We start from the raw sequence: 27,769 nt of genomic DNA, 5'->3' as shown, positions 1-27,769 counted from the left end.
AGAGATATGGCTAGAGACTCATGATTTAAATGGGGGTGGATGCCAGAGCCCCAACACAGGGTGGGTGTGGCCTACTGGTACTTCCTGGAGGGCCATTTTTCACCTTCTGCAGGGTCTGGAGGCTTCCCCTGGCGTTTTGACCCAAACCTGGTTCCCAAAGAGCAAACACAAGACAAAGGCAGCAGCACAACCTTTTAATGCTTCATTTATGTTAAGTTGGTAGATCGATCCCAAGAAGAGACGCGAGACTAGTGATTTTCAGGCTCTTTTTATTGTATGGTAGATCGGCTTTTTTGGCTTCGGATCAGCGGCGGCTTATATAAATCTTGCACTAGGCGCCACAGCCAGTGACAGCCGTTCGAATCTCCTGTGATCGGCTAGGCCAATCGCGGTTGATTCATAATGGCCAATCAGTGCGGTACACTGTGCGTTCTAGCCAATCAGAATACAGTATTACAAGAATGCAAATACAGAACAATTTACGAATCCTCTTTCTTCACAGATAAAAGGCTGCTTCCAACTAATTACCTCCAATTAAAAAAGAGCCTGGCCAAGTTTTTGCAAGACTGCCAAGAAGAGATAAAATTACTAAACAATAAATCAAAGAGTCTCCAAAGACCAACTTGGATATTCTAACATCCACCAGGCTCCAATGTAAAACTTCTTTGCCTTCTGCAAAGAATTGCAGTTTCTCAGCTGGCTTTATCTTCTCAGGGAGGGTCCATCACCTTGCAACCTTACTCCTGAGTCGCCCATGCCGCTGCAGCTGCTCTTTCCTTTGAGCAGCCCTGTGCACACGCGAACTTTGGCACAGGCTCCTCGGGGGCCTCTTCCTCACTGCTGCCAGCCTCCACCATCTCCAAAGGCTTCATTCCACTCCCTGATGGTCCTGGCCCCATCCCTGCCTCACATGCAGGCCCCTCATCCGAGTCCTCGCTCTCTGAGAACTCAGCCGTCCTCACCTGCTGCTGGTTTACCTGCATCCAAAACACACCATGTGGGAACTCCCAGGAGGGGAGGGATGGGGAGGGCCAGCCAGGAGTGTGATTTGGGGGTTCTCTGAATTGTCCAGAATCTTAGCTGGAGGCTCTTCCGAACCCCTGCAAACCCCTGCCAGTATCCCCAGATCTCCATAAAATGAAGCTGCTCTCCGTGCAAAGCATCCACATGGATTTAAAAACCAGTCTGTTCTCTAGGATGAAAGGTCACAATACAGATTATGCATTCAGAGGCGATGCTAGACTTGAAAGATATCCCTTCCAGGATCATTACGAATTCCACGGATGAATCTCTTTGGGGGCACGCCAGATGTCAAGTCCTTCTGACCAACACTCAATAAATCTCAGCTCCCGTCTCCTCTCAGTTTTACCCCCCCCATCGCAAACCGCAGAGCTCAAACAAGGAAGCCACCACTGTACATAAATTTCCACAATATATTTTTAGGCAAGGGTTTTTTTAGGGGATACAGTAAGGGAATCTTGCAAGCGTCCACAAAGTGTTGTGGTTCGCCGGCAGCAGTTACAGATGGCTGAGGTCTCGGAGAGCGAGGACTCAGATGAGGGGCCTGCATGGGATGCACGGATGGGGCCAGGACCATCAGGGAGCAGAGTGCTGCCTTTGAAGATTGTGTATATGCATATATATTTGTTTTATAAGGTTCTCGCGGGTATTTGTATGTGGGTCTTTGGTTATTCGGGTTTTGTCCCGCGTAAGATTGGAAGTATCTAGGCAATGTTTCGATGAAGTCTCATTCATCATCTTCAGGCTTCTGTCTTCGGCTCTTGCTTCTCAGAGTGATGTGAGCTTGCAGCTGCTTCTTCCTTTTAACTGCTAGTGGGGGTGTGACTTGATTGGGTGGGGGCTTGGCTGTGTTCTGATTGGGTGGGGCTGTGCTCTCATTGGTTGGGGGTTTGGCTGTGTTCTGATTGGTTGGGGACTGGCTGTGTTCTGATTGGCTGGAGGTGTGTTCTGTTCAGGTGGGGGCTTGGTTGTGCTCAGGTTAGTCTTAGTTGCTGGGGATTTGAGCTGGTGAGCTGTGATCGTGCTGTGTATATATTTATGTACATAGAGAGCCTTTGCACCAAAGACAAATTCCTTGTGTGTCCAATCACACTTGGCCAAGAAAGAATTCTATTCTATTCTATTCTATTCTATTCTATTCTATTCTATTCTATTCTATTCTATTCTATTCTATTCTAATGTGTGTCCCATTTTCCCAAACGCCAAACTGTGATTCATCCTGGCTTGCCAGGCGAGAGAGTTCTCCATGGCTTCTTTGATTCATATTTGATTCCGGGAGTGCAGCTGTGCTCTTCTGCCCTCTGCCTTCGAGGGAGGAGTCCTTCCTCGCTTCGACCTTCGGCTGGATTGCGAATCTTTGACGAAGGAAGCGTAATATCTCACTTGCTGCTTTGTGATGAGCCCTGGAAAATGGGTTCGAAAAGGAGGTCAAGAACCAGAACTCGTCAGGGCCTCAGCTTTGGACGGGGGGAGAGAGAGGGAGGCCGGGTGGGAAACCAAACAGTTATATTGGTAGCTAGTTGCTACTTTGCCCCCTCCCCCCCCAAAAAAAAAACTAAAAAAAAGTCCAGGATTACTGAACTGTGGGTGGGCTGCCATCGACAGTAGACAGCATGGGTTGGCCAGGCCATAAAAGCTGATGGAGTGGAGAAGGTTCCCTGCCATGCCTAGACTGCAAAGTTGGAAAATAACCACCTTAATTGCATGAAGAGCTCCAGAATGGTCTTCCAGCAGCTGTTGTCCCTGTGGTGATGTGACACGGTTTTCGATAATTGTAGGAGCGAAAGATGAGAGAGACCTAGTTTGTCCTTGCCTTAATTATGAGACAAATCTCTCTCTCTCCCTCCCTCCCTCTTTCTCTGATATAAATATCTAGTTATCTAGCCATAAATTTGTTATCCTTCTCTCTCTCTCTCTGTCTCTCTCTGATAGAAATAGATATCTAACTATCTAGCTATAATCCCTTTATCATCTCTCTATCATTCTGTGTGTGTGTGTGTGCGCGCGTGCACCTGTCTGTCTGTCTCTCTCTCTCTCTCTCTCTCTGAAATAGATATAGATATCCAGCTATCTAGCTATAATCCCTTTATCATCTCTGTCTCTGTCTCTCTCTGTTTCTCTCTGTCTCTCTCTCAGGTAGATATCTAGATAGATAGCTATAATCCCTTTATCATCTCTGTCTCTGTCTCTCTCTGTTTCTCTCTGTCTCTCTCTCGGGTAGATATCTAGATAGATAGCTATAATCCCTTTATCATCTCTCTATCATTCTCTCCGTGTCTCTCTCTGTGTCTCTCTCAAAGAGATATAGATATCTTCTAGTTATTTAGCTATAATCCCTTTATCACCTCTCTATCATTCTCTCTCCTTCCCTCCCTCCCTCTCTCTCTCTCTCTCTGTCAGATAGATATAGATATCTTCTAGTTATCTAGCTATAATCCCTTTATCACCTCTCTATCATTCTCTCTATCATTCTCTCTCTCCCCGATTCCTTTTAGGCCTCTTTCTCTATAATTTACACACGCACGCATGCACGCGTGCGCGCACACACACACACACCCCACCCTGCCTCTGGATATAATCCAGTTTTCTTTAGAATAACAACTTTCTGTTTTCCAAAATGATTGGTGGGGAAAATCTGATTTCTCCTCAAGGAGAAAACCAACCTGGAACCAACTGAGGCCGTTTCTTAAAGCTGGGGTGAAGTCAGGCTGGTTTACACTTAGAGCAGATATTTATCCCATATTCTACGTGTGCAAGAAAGCCCCAGTTGAAGTCTGCCTGTAATTTCATCCATCAAAGTTCACCAAACAGTAAATGTATGATAGTTTCCCAGAAGGGGGAAAACATGGTCTCCAGTTTTACCCCTATGGTAATTGCTTCTGTTTTGTCCGCATATTGCATTACTCATAGATCAAGTAAACTAACACTAAGTTTTTCCAGAGTTTTGCAGTCGAGCCAAGCACTATAATTCAGAAATAGAACTTATGGATGTAAGAGCCCAGGTTTCTTCAGGTATGGCTAAGAGAGACTTCGGTTTGAAAATCCTACTAATCCGTTACAGATTCAGTTAAAATCTGTGTTCAATTCACCTTGAGGCCTGGTGACTTTCTAAGCATATCCTTGTAGTTTGTAAGTCCACAATATATGCCGTTTGCTACTCCCTTCTCTCTGGGTGTATTTTTTCCAACTATATTAGCTAAAGCCTTGGGAATTACTATTACAAGGAGTGGGGGAGGAGGAGGAGGTGGAAGGAGGAAGGAGGAAGGAGGAAGAAGGAAGAAGAAGAAGAAGAAGAAGAAGAAGAAGAAGAAGAAGAAGAAGAAGAAGAAGAAGAAGAAGAAGAAGAGGAGGAGGAGGAGGAGGAGGAGGAGGAGGAGGAGGAGGAGGAGGAGGAGGAGGAGGAGGAGGAAGGAGGAAGAGGAAGAAGGAGGAGGAGGAGGAAGAAGAGGAGGAAGAGGAAGAGGAAGAAGAGGAGGAAGAGGAGGAAGAGGAAGAGGAAGAGGAAGAGAAGAAGAAGAAGAAGAAGAAGAAGAAGAAGAGGAAGAGGAGGAGGAGGAGGAGGAAGAAGAAGAAGAAGAGGAGGAGGAGGAGGAGGGAGGAGGAGGAGGAGGAGGAGGAGGAGAGGAGAAAGAAGGAGAAGGAAGGAAGGAAGGGGAAGAGGAAGGAAGAAGAAGAAGAGGAAGAGGAAGAAGAAGAAGAAGAAGAAGAAGAAGAAGAAGAAGAAGAAGAAGAAGAAGAAGAAGAAGAAGAAGAAGAAGAAGAAGAAGAAGAAACAACAACAACAACAACAACAACCTTTGGGACAGCCATGACCTGGATGATGGAGACTTTCCATGGACATTTCTGTCATAAGCCCTGCAGTGTTGCTGCTTCAAGATCACAACATTTTAACCCAGCTTGGAAAGACTCTCGTCCGAAAAAGGCCACCTGTCTGTCAGGGACAACGCTGAGCCCAACAGGGGGTGCGGAATGATTTTAGGGGTGTGAGTTGAGCATTTAAAAACAAATACATTTAGAAAAAAAGGATAGCAAGCCAAAATGGGGGACATCGGTGGTACTGGAAGGAAAACAAAACCGAGAGAAATTTTCACCAATTCAGCAGGGAAGCAGGTTCTCGTTTGAATTCTGGCTTGCAGGTTCAGACGTTTGGCTCACCCCAAAGACAGGAATTGTCCACCTGCGCATTCTGATTCCAAGTCAAAATCCTCCCACGACATCACTCCAATATTTGGGGGATTTTTTCCCCTCCCACGCCCACCAAGCCACGTCACGCCCACCAAGCCACCAGTAGTAACAAAATTTTGAACTCCACCCCTGAATTTTATGCCTAAGTCTGATTTTTCTCTTTTTGGAGGCTTCCGGGATAGCGAAAGATTCACTCCAAAGCATTTATTTTTCAGCTGTCTCGGGGCGTGTTTGGAGCACGGTGGTGGATAGACACTGAAGATAAACTGACGTGGCATAAATAGCATCCGAGCGCACGAAGGCGCATGGATGTTCGTCCTGCTGAGTGGAACAAAGCTTTTGGCCGAAGGCTGCGCGAGCCCTGCCTGTTGAAACCAGCGTGAGCTCCGGCTGTGAGAGAGATGTGCTTTCACGGCCCATAAAACTGACCTCATCGTCATCTCCAGATTTTGTAAAACCCGTGGTTCCTCCAAATTTCTCCGCATCGCCGATGCCAGAGGTCGGTCTCGCCTTACACTCACCCAGCACGTTTTGGCGCTGAAGGCTGGACATGTATCGGTGGCACAAGGTTTCTCGCTGCCCCCGGCTGTCGTAGATGCTCACGATGCTGTAAAAATAGCCTTTTTGTCCTGCATTCAAACCCTGCCAAGGCAAGGACTGGCTTAGTTAGGAATGGTAGATGGGACAATTCGGAATCGATTCCCTCCTTCCCTCCCCGTCCTCCTCTTCTGCGCAATAGAGGCCATGCCTCAAACTTATGACCAAATATGACCATAATGGATTTCGTGCAAATGGCACTGAAATAAAAGTGACTTGTGGAGGTCCTGGGTGCTCTCTGAGCTTGCTTGTTTTCTAGCAGATGTTTCATTTCGTTCAGTGCTAGGTGATATAGCACTGATGATGTTACCTAGTTGGGTGATGAAACGTCTGCAAGAAAACCACTAAGCACCAAGGACCCCAAAGCCCTTCTCCTCCTCCTCCTCCTCCTCCTGTTCCTCCTCCTCCTGTTCCTCCTCCTCATCCTCATCCTCTTCCTCCTCCTCCCCGCAAACCCCACTTCCTCCTAGCACTGTTGATGTTACCTAGTTGGGTGATGAAACGTCTGCAAGAAAACAAGCCAGCTCAGAGAGCACCCAGGACCCCATAACTCATTTTGGGTTGAGAGAATAAAAATAAAACCATGCCCTATCTTTTTTAAGTAAATGCAGCAGCTCATAAATATCACATACAGTCAGTGTGGTCTTTCTTTCTTTTCTTCCTTCCTTCCTTCCTTCCTTTCCTTCCTTTCCCATCTTTCTTTTCCTTTCCTTTCCTTTCCTTTCCTTTCCTTTCCTTTCCTTCCTTCCTTCCTTCCTTTCGTTTCCTTTCCTTTCCTTTCCTTCCTTCCTTCCTTCCTTCCTTTCCTTTCCTTTCCTTTCCTTTCCTTTCCTTTCCTTCCTTCCTTCCTTCCTTCCTTCCTTCCTTCCTTCCTTCCTTCCTTCCTTCCTTCCTTTCCTTTCCTTTCCTTCCTTCCTTCCTTCCTTCCTTTCCTTTCCTTTCCTTTCCTTTCCTTCCTTCCTTTCCATTCCTTTCCTTTCTTCCTTCCTTCCTTCCTTTCCTTTCCTTTCTTCCATCCTTCCTTCTTTCCTTTCCTTTCCTTTCCTTTCCTTTCCTTTCCTTCCTTCCTTTCCTTTCCTTTCCTTTCCTTTCTTCCTTCCTTTCCTTTCCTTTCCTTTCCCTTTCCTTTCCTTTCCTTTCCTTCCTTCCTTTCCTTTCCTTTCCTTTCCTTTCTTCCTTCCTTCCTTTCCTTTCCTTTCTTTCTTCCATCCTTCCTTCTTTCCTTTCCTTTCCTTCCTTCCTTTCCTTTCCTTTCCTTTCCCTTCCTTCCTTCCTTCCTTTCCTTTCCTTTCCCTTCTTTTCCTTTCCTTCCTTCCTTCCTTTCCTTTCTTTTCCTTTCCTTTCCTTCCTTTCCTTTCCTTTCCTTTCCTTTCCTTTCCTTCCTTCCTTCCTTTCCTTTCCTTTCCTTTCTTCCTTCCTTCCTTTCCTTTCATTTCTTTCTTCCCTCCTTCCTTCTTTCCTTTCCTTTCCTTTCCTTTCCTTTCCTTTCCTTTCCTTTCCTTTCCTTTCCTTTCCTTTCCTTCCTTCCTTCCTTCTTTTCTATTGTTATTTCTATTTCCTTTCTATTCCTTTCTATGATTTCTATTTCTATGCACACATTTCTTTTCAGCTAATCCCTCCACGTGACTGACTGGATGGCATTTGTTTCACTCCAGGCCTGACTCCTATCCAATATTCCCACAACAGCCTGACCCATCTACGTCCTGAGGCAATTGTGAAAACAGTCGGTCTAAGGCATCGCCTGCCAATTTAGGTTGGCGCTTTCTTCAAGAGTGTGCTTGTTTCAACTATGGGAATCAAGGCGCATGGCAAGACCTCTTCCAAACCCAGAGAAATGGACTCCCCAAGGGCCATAAGAGTAGAGGACTTCACTTCAGGCTCCTGTAAATTGAAAGGCAGCCGATACCTTCATCGAGTCCCATTCACTTGAAGGAACATGTACGCGGTGCAATTTCGGGTAGTGATGTTGGCTAGGATTTCGTTTTTGACGTTCTCCCATCTCCACCGCTTCCAGAGGAAAGCAGGAAAGGAGCTGTTGATGGAAAAACATTCCCTCAAACATATAAATTTGGCTCCTAGCTTTATTTTTTAAAAAATCAGCTGTGTTACTGCATTGTGCAACATTGACACACACACTCTCTCTCTCTCCCTCCCTCCCTCCCTCCCTCCCCCTCTCCCTCACCTAATCTCTAATCTCCAATTTCCAATCTATCTGTCTCCAGCCTCTAATCTCTAATCTCCAATCTATTTCTGTCTTCAGCCTCTAATCTCTAATCTCCAATCTATCTCAGTCTTCAGCCTCTAATCTCCAATTTCAAATCTATCTCAGTCTTCAGCCTCTAATCTCCAATTTCCAATCTATCTCCATCTCCTGCCTCTAATCTCTAATCTCCAATCTATTCCTGTCTCCAGTCTCTAATCTCCAACCTATCTCAGTCTCCAGCCTCTAATCTCTAATGTCCAATCTATTTCTGTCTCCAGCCTCTAATCTCCAATTTCTAATCTATCTCCATCTCCAGCCTCTAATCTCTAATCTCCAACCTATTTCCTTCTCCAGCCTCTAATCTTTAATCTCCAATCTCAATCTCCAGTCTCTAATTTCTAATCTCCAGTCTCCATCTCTATCTCTGATCTCTATCTCTATGCAGAGGTGGGACTTTATGTAGGGCGCAAGATGATGTCTTCCTGGAGTATAAATCCATCTTTGTGGACAGCTTTGCTCTCCTGTAATTCTAATGCTTTCCATCCTTTGCTTCTTGTTCTTTCTTCAGGTGCTTTGGTCAACCTATTCCCCAAAGCACTTGAAGAAAAGAATGGATGGATGGAAACTAATCAAGGAGAGAAGCAACACCGAAATAAGGAGGAGTTTTCTGGCAGTTAGAACAATTAATCAGTGGACCAACAGAGGTTCTGCATGCTCCATCACGGGAGGTTTGTGACCGGAGATTGGGAAACCATTGGTCTGACATGGAATAGGGTTTCCTGCCTGATTTGAGGGTTGCAGTTAGCTCCAAACTCCCTTCCAATTCTGTTAATCATAAACAAGATATTTCTTTTTTAATTCAAAGTTTTGAATTAGAAGAACCCTAAGGTCTCAAGAATTCTTTTTCCAATGGACTTTTGGAAACGGGATGACGAGCTAGAAGGTCCAAGGTTGTGTGGGTTGTTTCCATACTAATCCTTGCTCCTTTTCCTACGGTAGATGTCTAACATGGACATGACGTGCCTGTCTACATCTCACACAGAAGCCAAACTATCATCGTCATTCAATTTAGCTTTGTGCAGTTTAAGACGGTTTGCACCTTAGCAGAATCTGCTTTTGGGTGCCTGCCTTTAGATTTTAGAGAAGCAAGCAAGACAGACATAACTTGATTTGGTAGCAAAATACTCTTGGTGCAGTCTTTGTCATGATTATTGGAGATACCACAGAAAGTTTGAAAACTAACCATTAGAAGGATGGCTCTCTTCAGGACCTTAAAAGTACATAAATTGTAGAGAGAGGCTTAGAAGTTTGGTCTAGGTTGTGCAAAAGCACCACTGTGAATGTGCCTCCAGAGGTTGAGGCGGGGGCTTTATCGGTGGAGGTTTTTAAGAAGGGATCAGACAACCATTTGTCTGAAATGGTGCAGGGTTTCCTGCTCTGGCGGGGGGGGTTGGACTAGAAGATCTCCAAGGTCCCTTCCAACTCGGTTATTCTGAGAACAGGGCTGCCTAAATTCTGATTTGCCCTCAGGGTTCAAAAACTGGAATGGAATGGAATGGAATGGAATGGAGGAGAGGAGAGGAGAGGAGAGGAGAAGAGAAGAGAGAAGAGAAGAGAAGAGAAGAGAAGAGAAGAGAAGAGAAGAGAAGAGAAGAGAAGAGAAGAGAAGAGAAGAGAAGAGAAGAGAAGAGAGGAATGGAATGGAGGAGAGGAGAGGAGAGGAGAGGAGAGGAGAGAAGAGAAGAGAAGAGAAGAGAAGAGAAGAGAAGAGAAGAGAAGAGAAGAGAAGAGAAGAGAAGAGAAGAGAAGAGAAGAATGAAATGGAATGGAATGGAATGGAATAATGAATAGATTATAAAATAGAATATTGAATAGAATATACAATAGAATAATGAAGAAAGAATAGAATAGAATAGAATAGAATAGAATAACAGAGTTGGAAGGGACATTGGAGGTCTTCTAGTCCAACCCTCTGCCTAGACAGGAAACCCTACACCACTTCAGACAAATGGCTGTCCAATCTCTTCTTAAAAACTTCCAGTGCTGGAACATTCGCAACTTCTGGAGGCAAGTTGTTCCACTGGTTAATTGTTCTCACTGTCAGGAAATTCCTCCTTGGTTCTAAGTTGCTTCTCTCCTTGATCAGTTAAATAACCTTGGGTTAATTCCCATCACTGTTTAATCTCTCTTACAGGCTGGCTGTGAGAATAAAACGAATACTCCAGAAGGAAACTTGGAAAATAAGAATAAATTAAAGTTATATTCTGTAGATTGAAGCACCTAATACTATATATGCATATATATATATTTTGCACCAAATACATATATTTTTTGTTTGGAGCCAAAGCAAACATAATGCTTTGTCTCTGCAATTCAAACACGTTGCCCTCTGACAGCTGAGACTAAACTATACCTGAGCTGAAGCGTGCAGCAAAGGAGGCATTGTCTTGCAAATATCTAGTCAATTTCTTCCACCCAGATTCAATACGAAATCCAATCCACTCATTTTTGACTTACCTCCCACTTTTCCAAAAATGGCTTCTTCTTTACCAAACAGATATTAATATTAGACCCACGGTCTTGCAAGAACCTTCATGATATTGTCTGGCTTGTTGACTAATAACCTAGCAACATGCACACACATACACAAAACCCAAATGGAGAGAGAGAAAGAGAGAGAGGGAGGGAGGGAGGGAGGGAGAGAGAGAGCTCTGAATTTGGCTGAATTTGGCTTAATGCCTGAAGCAACTCTTGACTAGCTGTCAACTTGGAGACTGTTTATTCATTTTGTTCCCACTGGCACAAATCTGACCATTAAAACCTTTGCTTTTCTTCTCAACTGCCATAAAGTGGGGTTGCATGGCGGATGTGAAAAAATCTGTATTTATCAAAAGAGGAATGGATGGCCGTGGTTTAAGTTCTCAGATTAATACGTTGCATATTGGAAAAACTTGGCTTTTTTTCTTTTTCTTTTTCATTCATTCTCTCTCGTTCTTTTTCTTGAAAGACTCTAGAGTCAAACTAAGGTAACTGGGTAAACAGGCGAACTTTAGTTAGGCTGGGCACAACTGGGTCTATTTAGGGTTAAATAGAACCTCCTTCAGGTTAGCTAACTAGGTCAATGAATCCCTTTTGGGTGCTTCTGCAAAACTTTCCTCCTGTTGAGATTATTGGGAGAATTGGGGTATCAAATGATTCCTAGTAATGGGCAAACAGTGTGCTACATCGCTGAGGTGATTTGTAGACATCATGCTAGAGCTAATTGTCCATTTTCCATTGAAAAAATAAAAGAGAGAAAGAGAATTATAGAGATGAAAAAAGGAATTATAACTAGAAGAGATAGCTAGATATCTATCTATATCTATATCTATCTATCTATCTATCTATCTATCTATCTATCTATCTATCTATCTATCTCTATCATCTATTGATATTGATATCTATCTATCTGTCTGTCTGTCTGTCTGTCTGTCTGTCTATCTATCTATCTATCTATTTATCTATATCATCTATCTATCTATCACTATATCGATATCTATCTATATCATCTATCACTATATCTATATCTATCTATCTGTCTGTCTGTCTGTCTGTCTGTCTGTCTATATCATCTATCTCTATATATCATCTATCTTTCTATCTCTATTGTCTATCTCTATTATCTATCTATCTATCTATCTATCTATCTATCTATCTATCTATCTATCCCATCTATCTATCATCTCTTTATCATCTATCATCTGTATTTGTCTATCTATCATCCTATTCATCTATCCATCATTTAACTCCATTTATCATCTACCTATCCGTCATCTCTTTATCATCTGTCATCTGTTTGTCAGTCTATCTATTATCCTATCCTATCCATCCATTTGTCTGCTGGTCTCTCTCAATAGATGATGTAGAGGTGAAGGAGAGATGGATGGTGGGGGTGATAGATTGGCAGACCCAGACGATAGTTGATAAGGGATGAGAGAGAGACATAAAAAGGGGATGATAGTTAGGGAAGATGCTCTATAGACAGCTTCCATCTAATAGATACCATTTGGAACACTGTGAATTGGGGCTGTTCGTTTCATCTTTGACTCAAACCATCATTTTTCTGGCTACACAGCAATGGTTCCATCTCATGACTGAGAAACAAGAAGAAACAGTAAATAGTTTTGAACGACAGACGTTTGGTTTGGTCCGTTTGGTTTAAAATGCAGGCCAAACGTTACCTTTGATTACAGAGGATCAAATGGCATATTTTACTGGAAAATATCCTCTCCAGCTGCCACCAGAACTGGGTTACCCAAATTCAGATCGGCGCTAGAGGACAGCAAAGAGCTAAGGCTGCCTGTGAATTTTTGGTCAACTTAAATCTCTGCAGAAGGATCTGATTGCTCTACAGTATATAATCATGGTCAAATTTGAGAAATAACAAGGCCAGATCTCTGAATCCTGAAAATATGAGGACAAGTTCCTCTCTATAGAAATTCAGAGGACCGGCCTTGTTATTTCTCAAATATCTGTTTGTCTGTTCGTCCACTGGATAATTCTAGAATGAAGCCTGATTTGACGAATGGAGAGAAACCAGCTGAAAAAGGAGATAGAACTAGAAGCTAAACCATATAAAGAATGGTTGCTGGAACTGGGTATGTCTAGTTTAATGAAAAGAAAGACTGTGATATGATAGCAGTGTTCCAATATTTGAGGGGCTGACACAAAGAAGAGAGGGAGGTCAATTTATTTTCCAAAGCACCGGAGGGCAGGACAAAAAGCAACAGATGGAAACTAATCAAGGAGAGATTCAACCTGGAACTAAAGAGGAATTTCCTGACAGTGAGAAACAATTAACCAGTGGAACAGCTTGCCACCAGAAGTTGTGAATGCTCCAACTCTGGAGATTTTAAAGAAAAGTTTAGACAAACATTTGTCTGAAATGCGATAGGGTTTCCTGCCTGAGCAGGGGGTTGGACTAGAAGATCCAGGCAGGGATGTGGAGAAAAACAAAAATATTGAAAAATTCCACCTAAGGGAGAAGGCTGGGCAAAGACTCACCGTGCTGCCAACTGCTTCATTCTAAGCCTTCCCATGAGATCACCAATCAAAGCAGCTAAAGAAGATGTCGGAAGCAATTTTTTAATCTCGTTTCCAATTAGGGTTCTCCTCCTCTTATCTTTTCTGCTCCAACATGGACGAGGAGAGAATGTTGACATTCTCCAAAGGGTTTGAAGAAAGGAGGGCAAAGAATATTGCTTTTAAAAATAGCACAGCTTTCATAGGCGGCTTAAAGGGAAGGAAGTTAACTCTTGGCAGGATTTAACAGGTGCCCGGAATCATGCCGAAATTGATCACAACATTGGGCTAGAAGACCTCCAAGATGACTTCCAATTCTATTATTCTGTTATTATTGTCCTGTCCTCCAAGAATAAAAAAAAATCTCTTTTAGATTATGGCAACGCTCTGAAGCTACTCACTGCCTTCTTGGCCAGTTGACTTTCAGCTCTTCCAACTGTTTTGGCCCCCTTGGTTATGATATCTACGAAGATATCCGATGCCCTTGTCTCCCATAAGGTAAAGGTTCCCCTTGCACCTATGTGCTAGTCGTTTCTGGCTCTAGGGGGCGCTGCTCCTCTCCATTACAAAGCCGAAGAGCCAGCGCTGTCCGAAGACGTCTCCGTGGTCATGTGGCTGGCATGACTAAAGGCCAAAGGGCGCACAGAGCCCTGATACATTCCCACCCAAGGAATCCCTATTTTTCTACTTGCATTTTTTTAAACATGCTTTCAAACTGCTAGAATGGCAGGAGCCGGGCCAAGGGACGGGAGCTCACTCTGTTACGCGGCGCTAGGGATTCGAACCGCTGAGCTGCCCACCTTTCTGATCAACAAGCTCAGCGTCTTAGCCATTGAGCCACCACATCCCTTACATATCGCCTCCCATATTCCTTCGCAATTCATTGACTTCATTGGTATCTTTGGGTTGAGCTTTGTAGTCTTCTCGTTCAGACTTTGGTGTTGAGACTCTTTTTTTTTGGAAAAAGTAGGAAGAAGAGAAGCTAAGATGATTAAAGGCCTGGAGATTAAAACATATGAAGAACAATTGCAGGTTTTGGCTATGACTAGTCTAGCGAAAAGAAGGTCTGGGGGGATATGATAGCAGTCTTGCAATATCTCAGGGGCTGCCCCAAAGAAGAGGGAGTCAAGCTATTCTCCAAAGCACCTGAAGGTTGGGCAAGAAGCAATGGATGGAAACTCATCAAGGAGAGAAGCTACCTGAAATTAAGGAGAAACTTCCTAACAGTGAGGACAATTAACCAGTGGAACAACTTGCCTCCAGAAGTTGTGAATGCTCCAACACTGGAGGTTTTTAAGAAAAGAGTGGACAGTGACTTGTCTGAAATGATATAGGGTCTCCTGCTTGTGTGGGGGTTAGACTAGAAGACCTCCAAGGTCCCTTTCAGCTTTATTCTGATTGATTGATTGATTGATTGACTTCCAAAATTTTCTTTTTGTAAAAGTGCCATTCTTTTACAATGGCCGGCTGTAAAATTGATGCAGGTACTTTCTTAAGTCAACCTCATGATGGTTGAACCTTCTGGCCCATTGATCTTCCTGCCCGGTTGTCTACACAAACCCACAATACCACACTCCCATACCTTTAAGGGCTTTTTGAGCTTGGGTTTTCCCTGCTAAAGTGCAACCTCTTCCTCTAGATTTGGAGATACTTCTTTGGGGATGAATCCTTTGGTCGTAAGGGTGCAACCTTCCAATTTTTTTTTACAATACTTCCTACTTCTGAGAATTAACGGAGCAAAAGTCTATCTGATTATAGAATAGGGAGAAGTAAAATAAAAGCCTCCTTCATCCATTATAAATAATTGGTGCCAATCCAAATTCATCCCCTCAAAGGTATGTTTAATAAGTGCAAATACAGTCTAAGGTTGTTTAGTGGCACCTCAGAATATTTAATGACTCAAATATTAGAATTGGGTTTAAAGCCACACAAAAGCAAAGATTGGGTGTGTTAAATTGAGTGTGAACAGAGACTTAAATGTCCTGAAAGGATTGTTAGTCTTGGGAAGCAAGAGTAAATCTCAATGTGATCCCTCCCTCTCTCTCTCTCTCTCCCTCTCTCTCTCTCTCTTCAACCTTTTTCTCATGAGAAATAACCTGTACTAAATCAGACTTCAGCTTGCATTCGTTGTCATATGTAAATACGGAGTCATATTTATTTAAGAAAACACTTAGTAGGAAAAAAAAGCCCAACCAGGTTCCAAAGCCAGCCCTTCCCTCTAAAATACTACTTTTTTCTACGTAAGATTTTTTTTTTTAATGAAAATGTCTGTTCTCACATAAGGTTCTGTTCACATTACAGATTAACAGAATTGGAAGGGACCTTGTAGGTCATCTAGTCCAACCCCACCACCAGCCCAAGCAGGAGCCCCTACACTATTTCTGACAGACAGCAGTCCAGCCTCTTCTTGAAAGCTTCCAGGGATGAAGCTCCCACAACTTCTGAAGGCAACTTCTGTTCTGTGGGCTGATTGTTCTCACTGTCAGGAAATTCCTCATAATTTCCAGATTGAATCTCTCCTTGTTCAGTTTCCATCCATCGTTCCTTGTCTGGCCTTCTGATATACAGTCCTGTGATAATTTCCTGTAATTCTGGTTGAGGAAAATAAAATAAGTTAAAAACAAAACCTCTGCTTTTACCGGATGGCAGCTTGTGCTATTAAGAAGCAGTAGCAAATGAGAATTATCATCTTCATTTAAGGACCCCATGATCCCTTGCGGGGTGGAGTCTGGGCAACTGAATGGAGCTAGCAGAGGGTTTTAATGGCCAGAGGCTTTTCCTGTCACCAGGGCGGAGTTTTGTTCAGCAGACAATTTCTCATCGTGCCCAGAGAGAGAAATATCTGCCTCTACCTTGGATCGAACTCATAGCCTCCTGATTGTGAGGCTAGAGCCCCACCTCTAGGCCACTGCACTACTCCAGCAAATCAGAATCATCAGTAGATATAAATAAAGATAGACATTAACAGTCTAACTGATAATAGTGATGCTTTCCTCCGTATCAATGCCATAGTCCCATGACTAGTCCCATAGTCCCACCTATGGCACGTGTACCACAGATGGCCACACAGAGCCATTTGTGCGGGCACGCGAGCCCCAGGCAAACTTACCTCACTGCGCATGCACACGCCTCCCAGCTGATTTTCTGGCATTTTTCAGCTTGCCAGAGTCTTGAGGGAAACCTCTGCAGGCTTTGCAGGCCGAAAAATAGGCCCATTTCATCACTTCCTGTATGTCCAGAAATACTGGAAGTAACAAAACGGGCCCATTTTTCAGCCTGCAAATCCTGCAGAGGCTTCCCTCAAGACTCTGGCAAGCCGAAAAAGGCCTCAAAATGGCTGAAAATCAGCTGGGGTGAGGGGGTAAGGGGGTGGAGGTGGTGAGAAATCATGTACACATGTGCAGGGCATGGACGGGTGTGCACATTGCCTTCAGGGTGCTGGCACGTGAGCACAAGCAATTTTTAGCACAGGAGCCCATAAAGGTTAGCCAACCACTGTCACAGTCTTTAATGCACTGAGACACTTTTTACAATGAAGAGCAACCAAGATGATTGGCTAAAACATAGCTAGAATTGGGTATTGTCTAGTTTAATGAGAAGAAGGACTAGGGGGGACGTGATAGCAGTCTTCCAATATTTGAGGGGCTGCCCCAAAGAAGAAGGAGCCAAGCTATCCTCCAAAGCGCCTGAAGGCAGGACAAGAAGCAATGGATGGAAACTAACCAAGGAGAGAAGCAACCTGGGAGAGGTTTCCTGACAAGGAGGACAATTAACCAGTAGGATGAGTTGTCTCCAGAAGTTGTGGATGTGCCATCACTGGAGGTTTTCAAGAAGAGATTGGACAGCCACCTGTCTGAAATGGTATAAGATTTATTGCTCCAGCAGGGAGTTGTCCAAGAAGACCTCTAAGTCTGTCATCCTATTGTTTGAGGGGTTATCACAGAGAAGAAGAGGTTGACCTATTCTACAAAGCACCAGAGGGCAGGACAAGAGGTGACAGGTGGAAAAATCGTTCAGGAGAGAGCTCCAACCTAGAACTAAGGAGAAACTTCCTGACAGTGAGAACCATTAGCCAGTGGAACAGCTTGCCACCAGAAGTTGTGAATGCTCCATCCCTGGAGGTTTTCAAGGAGAGACTGGACAACCCATTTGTTTGAAATAGTATCAGATTTCCTGCTTGAGCAGGGGCTGGACTAGAAGACCTCCAAGGACCCTTCCAACTTGGTTATTCTATTAAAATGTCAGTCCGTTCATAAACACGAGAGTATTGCCTTTCCTCCTGATGTAGGTTTAGACTTTAGAGTAACTGGACCAGATTCTTGTCCACTTCGTGAATGGAAGACCAATAGACCGGAATCTCAATTTTATTCTGCCATTCCTGATCATTGAATTGTCTCTCTTGTCAACCCAATGAACGTTGTTCTTTCATGGCACCAACTGAGATGGCTACATCTCATCCTTCTTTGTGTATTGGTAGGTGTCGACGGCAAAAGGAACCTCAGGTGTGTGCTTCTAAAACGTTTAGGGATCACTGGCAAATGGGTGGAGCCAAATGCAGGTATCTGCCTTTCTTTGTTTAAGGAGTAGAAAGTCCATAAGCACTGAATCATTTTTCACTGGCCTCCTTCCCGACAGGAGTCACAAGAGCTCTCTCACTGCCTGCCAACAGCCAAAAAACTAGGAAGGAGAAGGAAAGACCTACGAAACAGGTACAGCTATGGAACAGGTGTTCCTTAAGAGGGGTGCTTTGTTTAACGGGGTGCGTTTGTCGTGGCTTTTAATTCCTCCTTGCGGCTTTTTTTTAAAAGCTTCTTCTCTACATCATTATCGTCATCACAAATCTTCATATAGAAGTCTAGGTAGGTGCACAGGGGCAGTATGCATTGACTCCAGAAGTTGTGAATGCTCCAACACTGGAAGTTTTTAAGAAGAGCTTGGACAACCGTTTCTCTGAAATGGTATAGGGTTTCATGCTCGAGCAGGGGGTTGGACTAGAGGACCTCTAAGGTCCCAACCAACTCTGTTATTTTTTTCTGTTCTATTCTATTCTATTTACTCTACTCTACTTGACTCTACTCTATTATTCTATTCTTCATTCCAATGTCTATTCTATTCATTCTATTTACTCTATTCTTGACTCTACTCTATTATTCTATTCTTCATTCTGTCTATTCTATTCTATTCCATTCCATTCCATTCCATTCTATTCTATTCTATTCTATTCTATTCTAATCCAGTGTTGGTGCACCCACAACTTCTCAAGTCTAGCTGTTCCCCTGACAACAGGAATCCATCATCTCTTAAATCATCTCTCTTCAGGCATCTGAAGAAGGCCATCATATCAACCCTGACTTTGGAAGAGTGAACATGTCAACAGTCGAACTTAGATTATTGCAGAATGTGTTTTTTTTTGACTCCAGGGTGATCCGTGAAGAGCCAGTGACTGATTGACAGGCATGAGTTCATCCAGATACTCTGAGCTCATTTCCAGACAGCTGCACAAATTGATAATTATCTCCTCGTAGGCCCAATTCGAAGTCCTGGGTTAGACCTTTGGAAAAAAAAAAACTTCTTAAATGATGTGGGAGGTAGACTTTTTTTTTCCCTGGGTGAGCCTTGGAGGCACACGCAGGAGTTGCCGGAAGCACATGCAAATACATTCAATAATTACCATTTATAATTGTGCTATCCCAGAACGAATGGCGAGATGTTAAGGGAAAGCTGGTAGATCCAGGGCTGCTTATATATGCCATGTGTGTGCTGTCTCTCTGGTGCAGATGTTCCCCCACCCCATCCCCCACCCCCCAAAAAAGTTTGGAGAAACTTTGCTTTCTAGTTATTGGCCAAAGCAACCAGGTCAATGCTAGATAAGTGATAACTGCACAGCAACAACCCTAGCAATAGCACTTAGACTTATATACCGCTTCGCAGTACTTTACAGCCCTCTCTAAGAGGCTGAGAGTCAGATGGATGGATATATGGATGCATGGATGCATGGAAATTGTAGATAGATGATAGACAGATAGATAGATAGATAGATAGATAGATAGATAGATAGATAGATAGATAGATAGATAGATAGATAGATAGATAGATAGATAGATAGATAGAAAGATAGATAGATAGATAGATAGATAGATAGATAGATAGATAGATAGATAGATAGATAGATAGATGGATAGATGGATAGATGGATAGATGGATAGATGGATAGATGGATAGATGGATAGATGGATAGATGGATAGGTGGATAGGTGGATAGGTGGATAGGTGGGTAGGTGGGTAGGTGGGTAGGTGGATAGGTGGATAGGTGCATAGGTGCATAGGTGCATAGGTAGCATAGTAGGTAGATAGATGGGTGGATGGATGGAAGGAAGGAGGGAGGGGAAGGAAGGAAGGGAAGGAAGGAAGGAAGGAAGGAAGGAAGGAAGGAAGGAAGGAAGGAAGGAAGGAAGGAAGGAAGGACTAGAAATAGCCCTTATATACTGGTTCACAGTGCTTTTACAGCCTTCTCTAAGCAGTTCACAGAGTCAATATCTTTTCCCCAACAACCTGGGTCCTCATTTTACTGACCTCGGAAGGATGAATCAACTTGGAGATGGTCAGGATCGATCTGCTGGCAGATGGCAGAGTCAGCCTGTAATGCTGCATTCTAACCACTGGGAAGGAAAGGAGGGAGGGAGGAATGGTGGAAGGAAGGAAAGGAAAGGAAAAAGAAAGAGCAATAGCAATAGCCCTTAGACTTATATACCGCTTCACAGTGCTTTATAGCCCTTTCTAAAGGGTTTCTAAAGGGTTTACAGAGTCAGCCCCCAATAATCTGTGTCCTCATTTTATGGACCTCAGAAGGATGGAAAGCTGAGTCGACCTTAAGCTAGTCAGACTGCTGACAGTGGGCAGTCTATGTGCAATACTGCATTCCAACCGCTGTGCACCATGGATGGATGCAAGGAAGGAAGGAAGGAAGGAAGGAAGGAAGGAAGGAAGGAAGGAAGGAAGGAAGGAAGGAAGGAAGGAAGGAAGGAAGGAAGGAAGGAGGGAGGGAGGGAGGGAGAAGATCGCAATAGCACTTAGACTTATATACCGCTTCACAGTGCTTTTACAGCCCTCTCCAAGTGGTTTACAGAATCAGCCTCTTGCCCCCAACAATCTGGGTCCTCATTTTACCAACCTTGGAAGGATGGAAAAAGCTGAGTCAACCTTGAGTTGTTTTCCAATTTCCTGTTAATCTGCAAAAAAAATGAGTGTGTTTAGCCTCCTAAAGAGCAGGTGAGCAAATATAAATTCAGTTTTAAATTCCATCGTATGTTCTTGCTTTGTGTTAGGTGAACTTTGTACCCCACAACGTGGACATGAAGTTTCAGCTTCTTCGGTCGTTCTTGCTGACAGCGCTGCTTCTCCCACGTTCTGAAGGTTTGAAGAGTTGCGGGTTTCGTGATCCTTGTGGATTCTCACCCACTGAGCCAGACAGTTGCATTGCAACCTCCATAATCCCCAGCTGGCATGGCTAATATTATGCAGGGTTTATGGAAATTTACGTGCAATAATAAACCCAGAGCAAGAAGAACATATGGCGGTTGTGGTTATAGCATGTCTTGTTTGGGAAAAGATAAATTAATAGCATGATTAACAATATCAGTCTTCTGCGAGATTTTTAACATTAAAGGGGCATGCAACATGTGTGCCTTCCAATTTTTTTTATCACAACTACCCTTTGCTAGGAAATGAGAGGCAAACTGCCATAGAAATTACACACACACAGAGAGAAAGAGGCTGTTGTAGTAATCTTTCCATTTCTTGCAGCCTTAGAGAAATTCGGAGAAGTCACGCACATTACTTGATTATTGAATGGATAGGATAGGATAGAATGAGAAGATATGAAGAGAAGAGAAGATGATAATAGGAGAGAAGAGGAGAAGAGAAGATGATAAGAGAAGAGAAGATGATAACATGAGAGGAGAGAAGATTAAGATAGGGTAGCATAGGATAGCATAGAATAACAGGATGAGAAGAGGAGAAGAGGAGAGAGAGGAGAGGAGAAGAAAAAAGAGAAGAGAGAAGAGAAAATTAGGATAGGATGAGAAGATGAGAAGAGGATAGGATGAGAAGAGGAGAGGAGAAGAGAAGGGTAGGATAGGATGAAAATATAAGAAGATGATGAGAAGAGACAGGAGAGGAGAAAAGAGAAGAAGAGAAGATTAAGATAGGATAGGATGAAGGAAGAGAGGATAAGATAGGAAAGGAGAAGATGAGAAGGAAGAGAAGAGAAGATGATAAGAAGAGAGAGAGATGGAAGAGGATGGATGAGAGAGAAGATGATAGGATGATAAGAAAGGAGAGAAGAAGAGAAGATTAGGATAGGAAAGGATAAGATAGGATAGGATGAGAAGATGAGAAGAGAAGATGATAGGATGAGAGAGGGAAGAAAAGAAGGATAGGATAGGATAGGATAGGATAGGATAGGATAGGATAGGATTGGATTGGATTGGATTGGATTGGATTGGATAGGATGAGAAGATGAGAAGAGAAGAGAAAATGATAGGATGAGGAGAGGAGAGAAGGAGAAGATTAGGATAGGATAGGATAGGATAGGATAGGATAGGATAGGATGAGAAGATGAGGAGATAAGAAAAGCTTTATTATCAATTTTTACTGTGAGCCCAGTGGCACACATTAAAAATGAAATTCTCTTAAAACAAAGTACATATCTACCCATACACGTACATACACACACACACATTCATCACTGTCCATTTTGAATACATAGCGGAAAGAGGAAACTTGGCTTCACCAAGGTTGATGCTCCATGGAACAAAACCGTGAAATGAATCTCCATGTCCTGCATCATGTACCACAAAGCTCCCTCCCAGAATCCTAGTTACCGATCCCATTTTAAAGGAATATCTGGTTTTACTCTGTTTTGTGAGGTGGGGCAATCATTTTCAAAGAAAAGTCGGTAAACCATAGATGGAGAGAAATCTGGACCAGGGAACAGGGGTCTACTTCCTTGGGCCCTTGGATCTCAAGAACATCCATTCATTGGTGTAAAGACATGTCCTGATTGTCCCAGCACGTAGCAGTTGCCACACCAAGGTTGGTCACATTGGGTCTGTTGACTCTCCATCTGAGGGCTGATGGACAGCCCAGGCTCCACCTTTCTCTCTCTCTCTCTGTCTCTCTCCCAGGCTCCCTCTCTGTCTCTCTGCTCCCTCCCTCCTCCCTCTCTCTCTCTCTCTCTCTCTGCCAGTTCCATTCCCTCTTTCCCCTCAGAACTCTCCGGATGCTTTTATGCTAACCCTTCCTCCTCCTCCTCCTCTGATTCAGCTGCTGGAGGGGGCAGGTGGCTTTAGAGGCCACAACAAAGCCAAGTTTTTTTCTTTTGGTCCATTATCCCGAACAAGGCTTCACATTTGAGGCCATCCGAATATCAAGCCCATGATAGCAAGTTGACATATGCGCAGCCATTTTATTTAGCCTTTTTATATATTCCTTTTCTTTCTTTCTCCTTGCTGGTTATGGGGGAGGGGAAGGGTTTCAGGTTTGCCACATTCCTAGGGCGGGAAGAGTGGAGATGGAGAGAGTTGTTTAGGCTAGGCGGTTCTCCTTCCCGTGGGAACGAAAGCTGACCCTGCTGAGACCTGGAGGTGGAGATTGATGACACCAGGCAACATTGATTTACTCCTACTGGAGAATGTGACTTTTATAGGTTGTTTCTAACTTCCGATGTTATGTGGTGTAATTCTGGGTTGCGTCAGGTCCAGAATTACAACAGGCTTTGCCAATTTGACGCTATGCTAAATAAAAGAAATTATTATGGATTTGGACTTTGCTTTTTTTCTTTTTGAATGAATTTCATCACTTGGAAACCTGACACCCAGTTGGATCTGATGCCAAGCATGAAATCCATCAGGAGAGATCTCTGTGAGGCCTCCTGTCCTTTTTCATCCAGCCAAGTCTTGGTAATGCGTACCAGGTCTGCTTTCATATCTGTGATCAAACTGGAAAAAAAGGTTCTTCTGGTTTCCTCTTTTTTCGTTACCAGAAATAGCCGTTTAAAGAGGCAGGAAAGCTTCTGGATTGTGTAAGTTAAAGGCCATCCATCTGTGAAAACGCTTTGCTTCTGGTTTATCTTATTTCAGCCTGGATGGGCAGGATATTCATGTCAGGGTTATAGGGATCATTTTTTGAAATAAAAAAACAAAAAACGAAATTATTATTCATTGCTCTTATTCAGTCTGCTGTGAACTCGCCCTCGGTTGCTAGCTTCCAGATAAAGTGGCTTAGACACAAAGTCCATTATAATTGGATTTTTTTAAAATTTTATTTTGCAGTCATGATGAAGGCGGAGTAAGATGGGGTGGGGTGACGCTTATTACCTTGTCTTCCGTAAAGCAGAACAGGCAGCGAGGTTGGAAATTTTGGAGATGAGAAGGAGCTTGGATGGACTCAAATCTTACATCAAACAGACGTCTCTGTGGAGTAACAGCACAAGTACCGTTACAACGTGGAGTTTCCACGGAGGAAGCATTGCCACCAGAATCAGAAAGAGCTTTGTTTTTCTCTGTGTGTAAAAATTCAGGGTTTTGACTGACTGGGGAAGAAGCATTGACAGGGCTCTCTAGCACCATTTGACATGTCAGACATATTGGTTCATGGGAATGTTTTATTTTTGGTATCCTTCATTTTATTCTTCTTTTGTTTTGCTTGACTTTTTTTCTTCCTTCTCCCTTCTTTCCTTCCTTCCTTCTTTCTTTCTTTCTTTGTTTCCTTTTTCTTTCTTTTTTCTTTCCTTCTTTCTTTCTTCCCTCCCTCCCTTATTTTCTTTCCTTCCTTCCTTCCTTCCTTACTCACTAACTTCCTTCCTTCCTTCCTTCCTTCCTTCCTTCCTTCCTCTCTTCCTTACTCACTAACTCCCTTCCTTCCTTCCTTCCTTCCTTCCTCTTCCTTACTCACTAACTCCTTCCTTCCTTCCTTCCTTCCTCTCTTTCCTTACTCACTAACTCCCTTCCTTCCTTCCTTCCTTCCTTCCTTCCTTCCTTCCTTCCTTCCTTCCTTCCTTCCTCTCTTCCTTACTCACTAACTCCTTCCTTCCTTCCTTCCTTCCTTCCTTCCTTCCTTCCTCTCTTCCTTCCTTCCTTCCTTCCTCTTCTTCCTTACTCACTAACTCCCTTCCTTCCTTCCTTCCTTCCTTTCTTCCTTCTCTTTCATTTATTCTCCCTCCCTCTTTGCCTTCATTCTTTCATTCCTTCACTCTGTTTCATTTTCCCTCCCTCCCTCCCTTCTCTCCCCTTTCCTTCCTTCACTGTCTCCTTGCTCTTTCTCTCTCTCTCTCTCTCTTTCCTTCTACTTCCCTCCTTATTTTCTGCTTCCCTTTCCCCATTCCCTTTCTCCTCTCTATTTCTCCTTCCCTTTCTTTGTTCCCTTTCTCTCCCTCCTTCTTTCCGAGACCTTGGAGGTCTTCTGGTCCAATTCCCTGCTCAAGCAGGAAAAGCTCGACTATCCCAGACAAAGGGCCGTCCGATCTCTTCTTAAAAACCTCCAATGATGGAGGTAAGTTCCAGTCCTCGTTTTTTAATTTACTCTTTTATTGACATTTTCCATGTTTTTCACTTCCAGGCCATGGTCGATGGGCTGGCACCGACTGCCAAAGGAGGCTACCTTTCATCTGCCGCTACAAACCAGATTTGTTGCCTCCATAGTTTGCACCAGAAAACAATCCTTGCTTCCTTACGTCGACCCAACTAGGTCAAAGTCCTGAAATGCAGATAATTCACAAGTAAATTTTTTTGCCTTTTGAGAACATATAACGCAGAATACGCTGCTCCAAATTCCAGAGCAAACGAATCATTTGTCGGCTTGCCTTATGACTGACACCAGTCCTTATTTTATAGGGCCATAACTACGTAGTTTAACGAAATCCAGCTTGATTTGAGTCTTTAACGAGATCTATGGGCTTCTTAGACCTTCCACGAAAGCTTTCATTTAAAAGTAATTACAAATCACTCATTAAACATCACTTACTTCTGCATTTAATGGCCTAGTCAAACTTTTAAGAGGGAGGAGGGGGGGAAACAGCTGCCTTACAAATGTCAGATAAACCCAGGAAGAGGTAATTGAATGATGTTATTTGAAGGCTGTAAAAGGGAAGGAAATCGAAGGAAAGGAAAGGAAAGGAAAGGAAAGGAAAGGAAAGGAAAACATACTGTTATGATTTAATCGTAGGTTTGGGGACAGACAAGCTAACAAAGAAGTGGCCAAAGGAGACGAGTCGAGGAGTTGGTGGATCTATAAGTTGGCGCTGGGTGGGATTGAGCAGACTGGGGCAGGGTTGGGCAGAGCAGGACAGGGTTGGGCGGAGCAGGGCAGGTTGGATAGAGTGAGGCTTTCTGGCTCTAGGGGGTGGTGCTCATTTCTGTTTCAAAGCCAAAGAGCCAGCGTTATCCGAAGACGTCTCCACGGTCATGTGGCCGGCAGGACTAAATGCCTTCGAAGGCGTACAAAACGCTATTACCTTCCCACCAAATTTGGTCCCTATTTTTCTACTTGCATTTTTTTACATGCTGTCGAACTGCTAAGGTTGGCAGAAGGCGGGACAAGTAACAGGAGCTCGCTCCATGACGCGGCACTAGGGATTCGAACCGCCGAAGTGCCGACTTTTCTGATCGACAACCTCGGCGACTTCGTTGCTGAGCCGCCGCGTCCCCACCCCACCAAATGGTAAGAAGGCCTCAATGCCTTAAGACGATTTAGTGCAAAAATTGGCAGTCAAAGCCCACAAGATCATGCCTGGTTTAAACTCAGCCACAGGGAGAGGTTTAGGAACTGCCAATGCTTAGCAACTGGAATTTTTTTTTTATGTCGTTTCATCAAAATTGAAATGTCAAGCCACATCACAGCTCTTTTTTTAAAGTTTAAAACACTTTAATGGATGATATACTAAAGGCAAGGAGAGGGGAAAACTGTCTTGAATCTTCTGTAAGCCCTGTACATTCCTTTCTGAAAAGGATAATTTCTAATTATTTCTGAGTTATTCAAATTCTGTTGCCTCAGCAACAGCTTTTTTTCAGAGAGCAGATGCTCGGAAGATGTGCTAATTTATTCCGATTTTCTCAAATTTTGTTTAGCCTCAAGCCGAATGTTGATGTTCCTCCTTTTGTTGAAGGAAGTGTCACTAACTCCTGAGGCTTCCGTGTTTTTAAACATTCTTTTAAGCTAAGTGGTCCATTGATGTATTTGGAGCACCTTGGCCAATCTCGGTTGCTCTCAAAACTAAGCAGGAATAGAGTTGAGTTGGACTTGAAAGAGACTTGATCTCATGTTAATATTTATTGTGAGTTCTGGCTTTGTTTTGGCAAGTTCAAAACAGCTCCGAACTAGGCTAACCATGGAAAATGCCAAGGGACTGGTAGCATTTTTTTCCAGAAGGAAGAAAGAGGAAGGAAGGAAGGAAGGAAGGAAGGAAGGAAAGAAGGAAGGGAGGAAAGAAGGAAAGGGAAAGGGAGAGGAGGAGAGGGGAGGGAAGGGGAGGAGAGGGAGGAAGAGAAGGGGAGGGAGGAAAGGGGGAGAAAGGGAAGGAAGGAAAGAAGGAAGGAGGGGAGGGAGGGAGGACAGAAGGGGAAGGAGGGAGGGAGAGAAAATAACAAAAGAGAAAGCAAGAGAGAAGGGAGGGTCACTGTTGAAATAGAGAAGGGGGAAGGAAGGAAGGAAGGAAGGAAGGAAGGAAGGAAGGAAGGAAGGAAGGAAGGAAGGAAGGAAGGAAGGAAGGAAGAGAGAGAAAGAGAGAGAGAGAGAATGGAAGGAAGGAAGGAAGGAAGGAAGGAAGGAAGGAAGGAAAGAAAGAAAGAAAGAAAGAAAGAAAGAAAGAAAGAAAGAAAGAAAGAAAGAAAGAAAGAAAGAAAGAAGAGGAGGAGGAAAACTGTGAGGTCCTTGATGTTATCTAAGCTTGGTTGTTAGCTTGCAGACATTTCATTACCCAACTAAGAAACATATTCAGTGCTAGAAGGGAGTAGGTTAGCAGAGAGGAGGAGGAGGAGGAGGAGGAGGAGGAGGAGGAGGAGGAGGAGGAGGAGGAGGAGGAGGAGGAGGAGGAGGAAACATTTATGAAATATTTCCAGCAACATGAAAGATGGCCCTTTTGTAAATACGATATCCCTGCTTTTATTGCAAAAAATACTACTGCATCCTGTATGGTAGCGTTGATGTGTACCATTGTTGAAAAAAACCCTGATTTAAATGAAAGAAAGCGGTAAGTTTCATAATCATTTTTGGAATGATTCCCCAATTAGGAACTATTCAAATTGAATTTAGCTTGAGAAAGCTGCTTTGGTTAAATTTCATTTTCTAATCTTGATCCTTGGAGATGGCGCCAGAAAACAATGAAAATGAGGTTAGCAAACTTTAATCATATCAAAGCAATTCCGTAGCATGATGGCAGAGACGGGCAGAAAACCTGTATCGATTGTGCCCGGACTCTGGAAATAGATTTTTCCCCCTAACATTCTTAGAAGATACAATGGTAAAATTGGAATGAAATGCTTAGGAGTGAAGCCATCCCTCTCCTCTGATGTCTGCAATTTAAAAAATAAAATAAAATCAATTTAAATTTGGAAGCCCTTAGGCTTGGCTGTCCTTTCTTCGAAAAAACTCACAATAAGATATTATCATCTTCCTGATGTAGAAGAAAATCATTTCTATTCAGATCCT

General features: G+C 43.4%; 2 protein-coding genes across 2 annotated transcripts in view; both read right to left on the bottom strand.

Annotated features, from left to right (window-relative positions):
- The window catches only part of TNFSF11 (TNF superfamily member 11), a 258,185-nt gene that overhangs the window by 182,151 nt on the left and 48,265 nt on the right, over nucleotides 1–27,769 (bottom strand). The gene's annotated exons all lie outside the window — the stretch shown is intronic.
- FAM216B (family with sequence similarity 216 member B) lies at nucleotides 253–10,612 on the bottom strand. Its single transcript, XM_026705373.2, has 4 exons — nucleotides 10,523–10,612; nucleotides 7,709–7,834; nucleotides 5,727–5,847; nucleotides 253–2,423 (listed from the first exon to the last, which is right to left on the bottom strand). The coding sequence occupies exons 2-4, from the start codon at nucleotides 7,799–7,801 to the stop codon at nucleotides 2,281–2,283; spliced, it is 357 nt and encodes a 118-aa protein (XP_026561158.1). The 5' UTR covers nucleotides 7,802–7,834; nucleotides 10,523–10,612; the 3' UTR covers nucleotides 253–2,280.

Source organism: Pseudonaja textilis, chromosome 8, assembly GCF_049901715.1.
Source record: "Pseudonaja textilis isolate UNSWEBS1 chromosome 8, rPseTex1.2, whole genome shotgun sequence".
Taxonomy (NCBI): Eukaryota; Metazoa; Chordata; class Lepidosauria; order Squamata; family Elapidae; genus Pseudonaja; species Pseudonaja textilis.
The sequence above is the reverse complement of the archived record's forward strand: the minus strand, read 5'-3'. Positions and strand labels throughout refer to the sequence as shown.

Coding starts and splice junctions, on each gene's coding strand:
- FAM216B (XM_026705373.2), bottom strand. CDS start 7,801: ATGGGAGAACGTCAAAAACGAAATCCTAGCCAACATCACTACCCGAAA. Junction 5,848..7,708: donor GTGAATGGGACTCGATGAAG/GTATCGGCTGCC, acceptor TTGCCTTGGCAG/GGTTTGAATGCAGGACAAAA. Junction 2,424..5,726: donor TCAGCGCCAAAACGTGCTGG/GTGAGTGTAAGG, acceptor CCCATTTTCCAG/GGCTCATCACAAAGCAGCAA.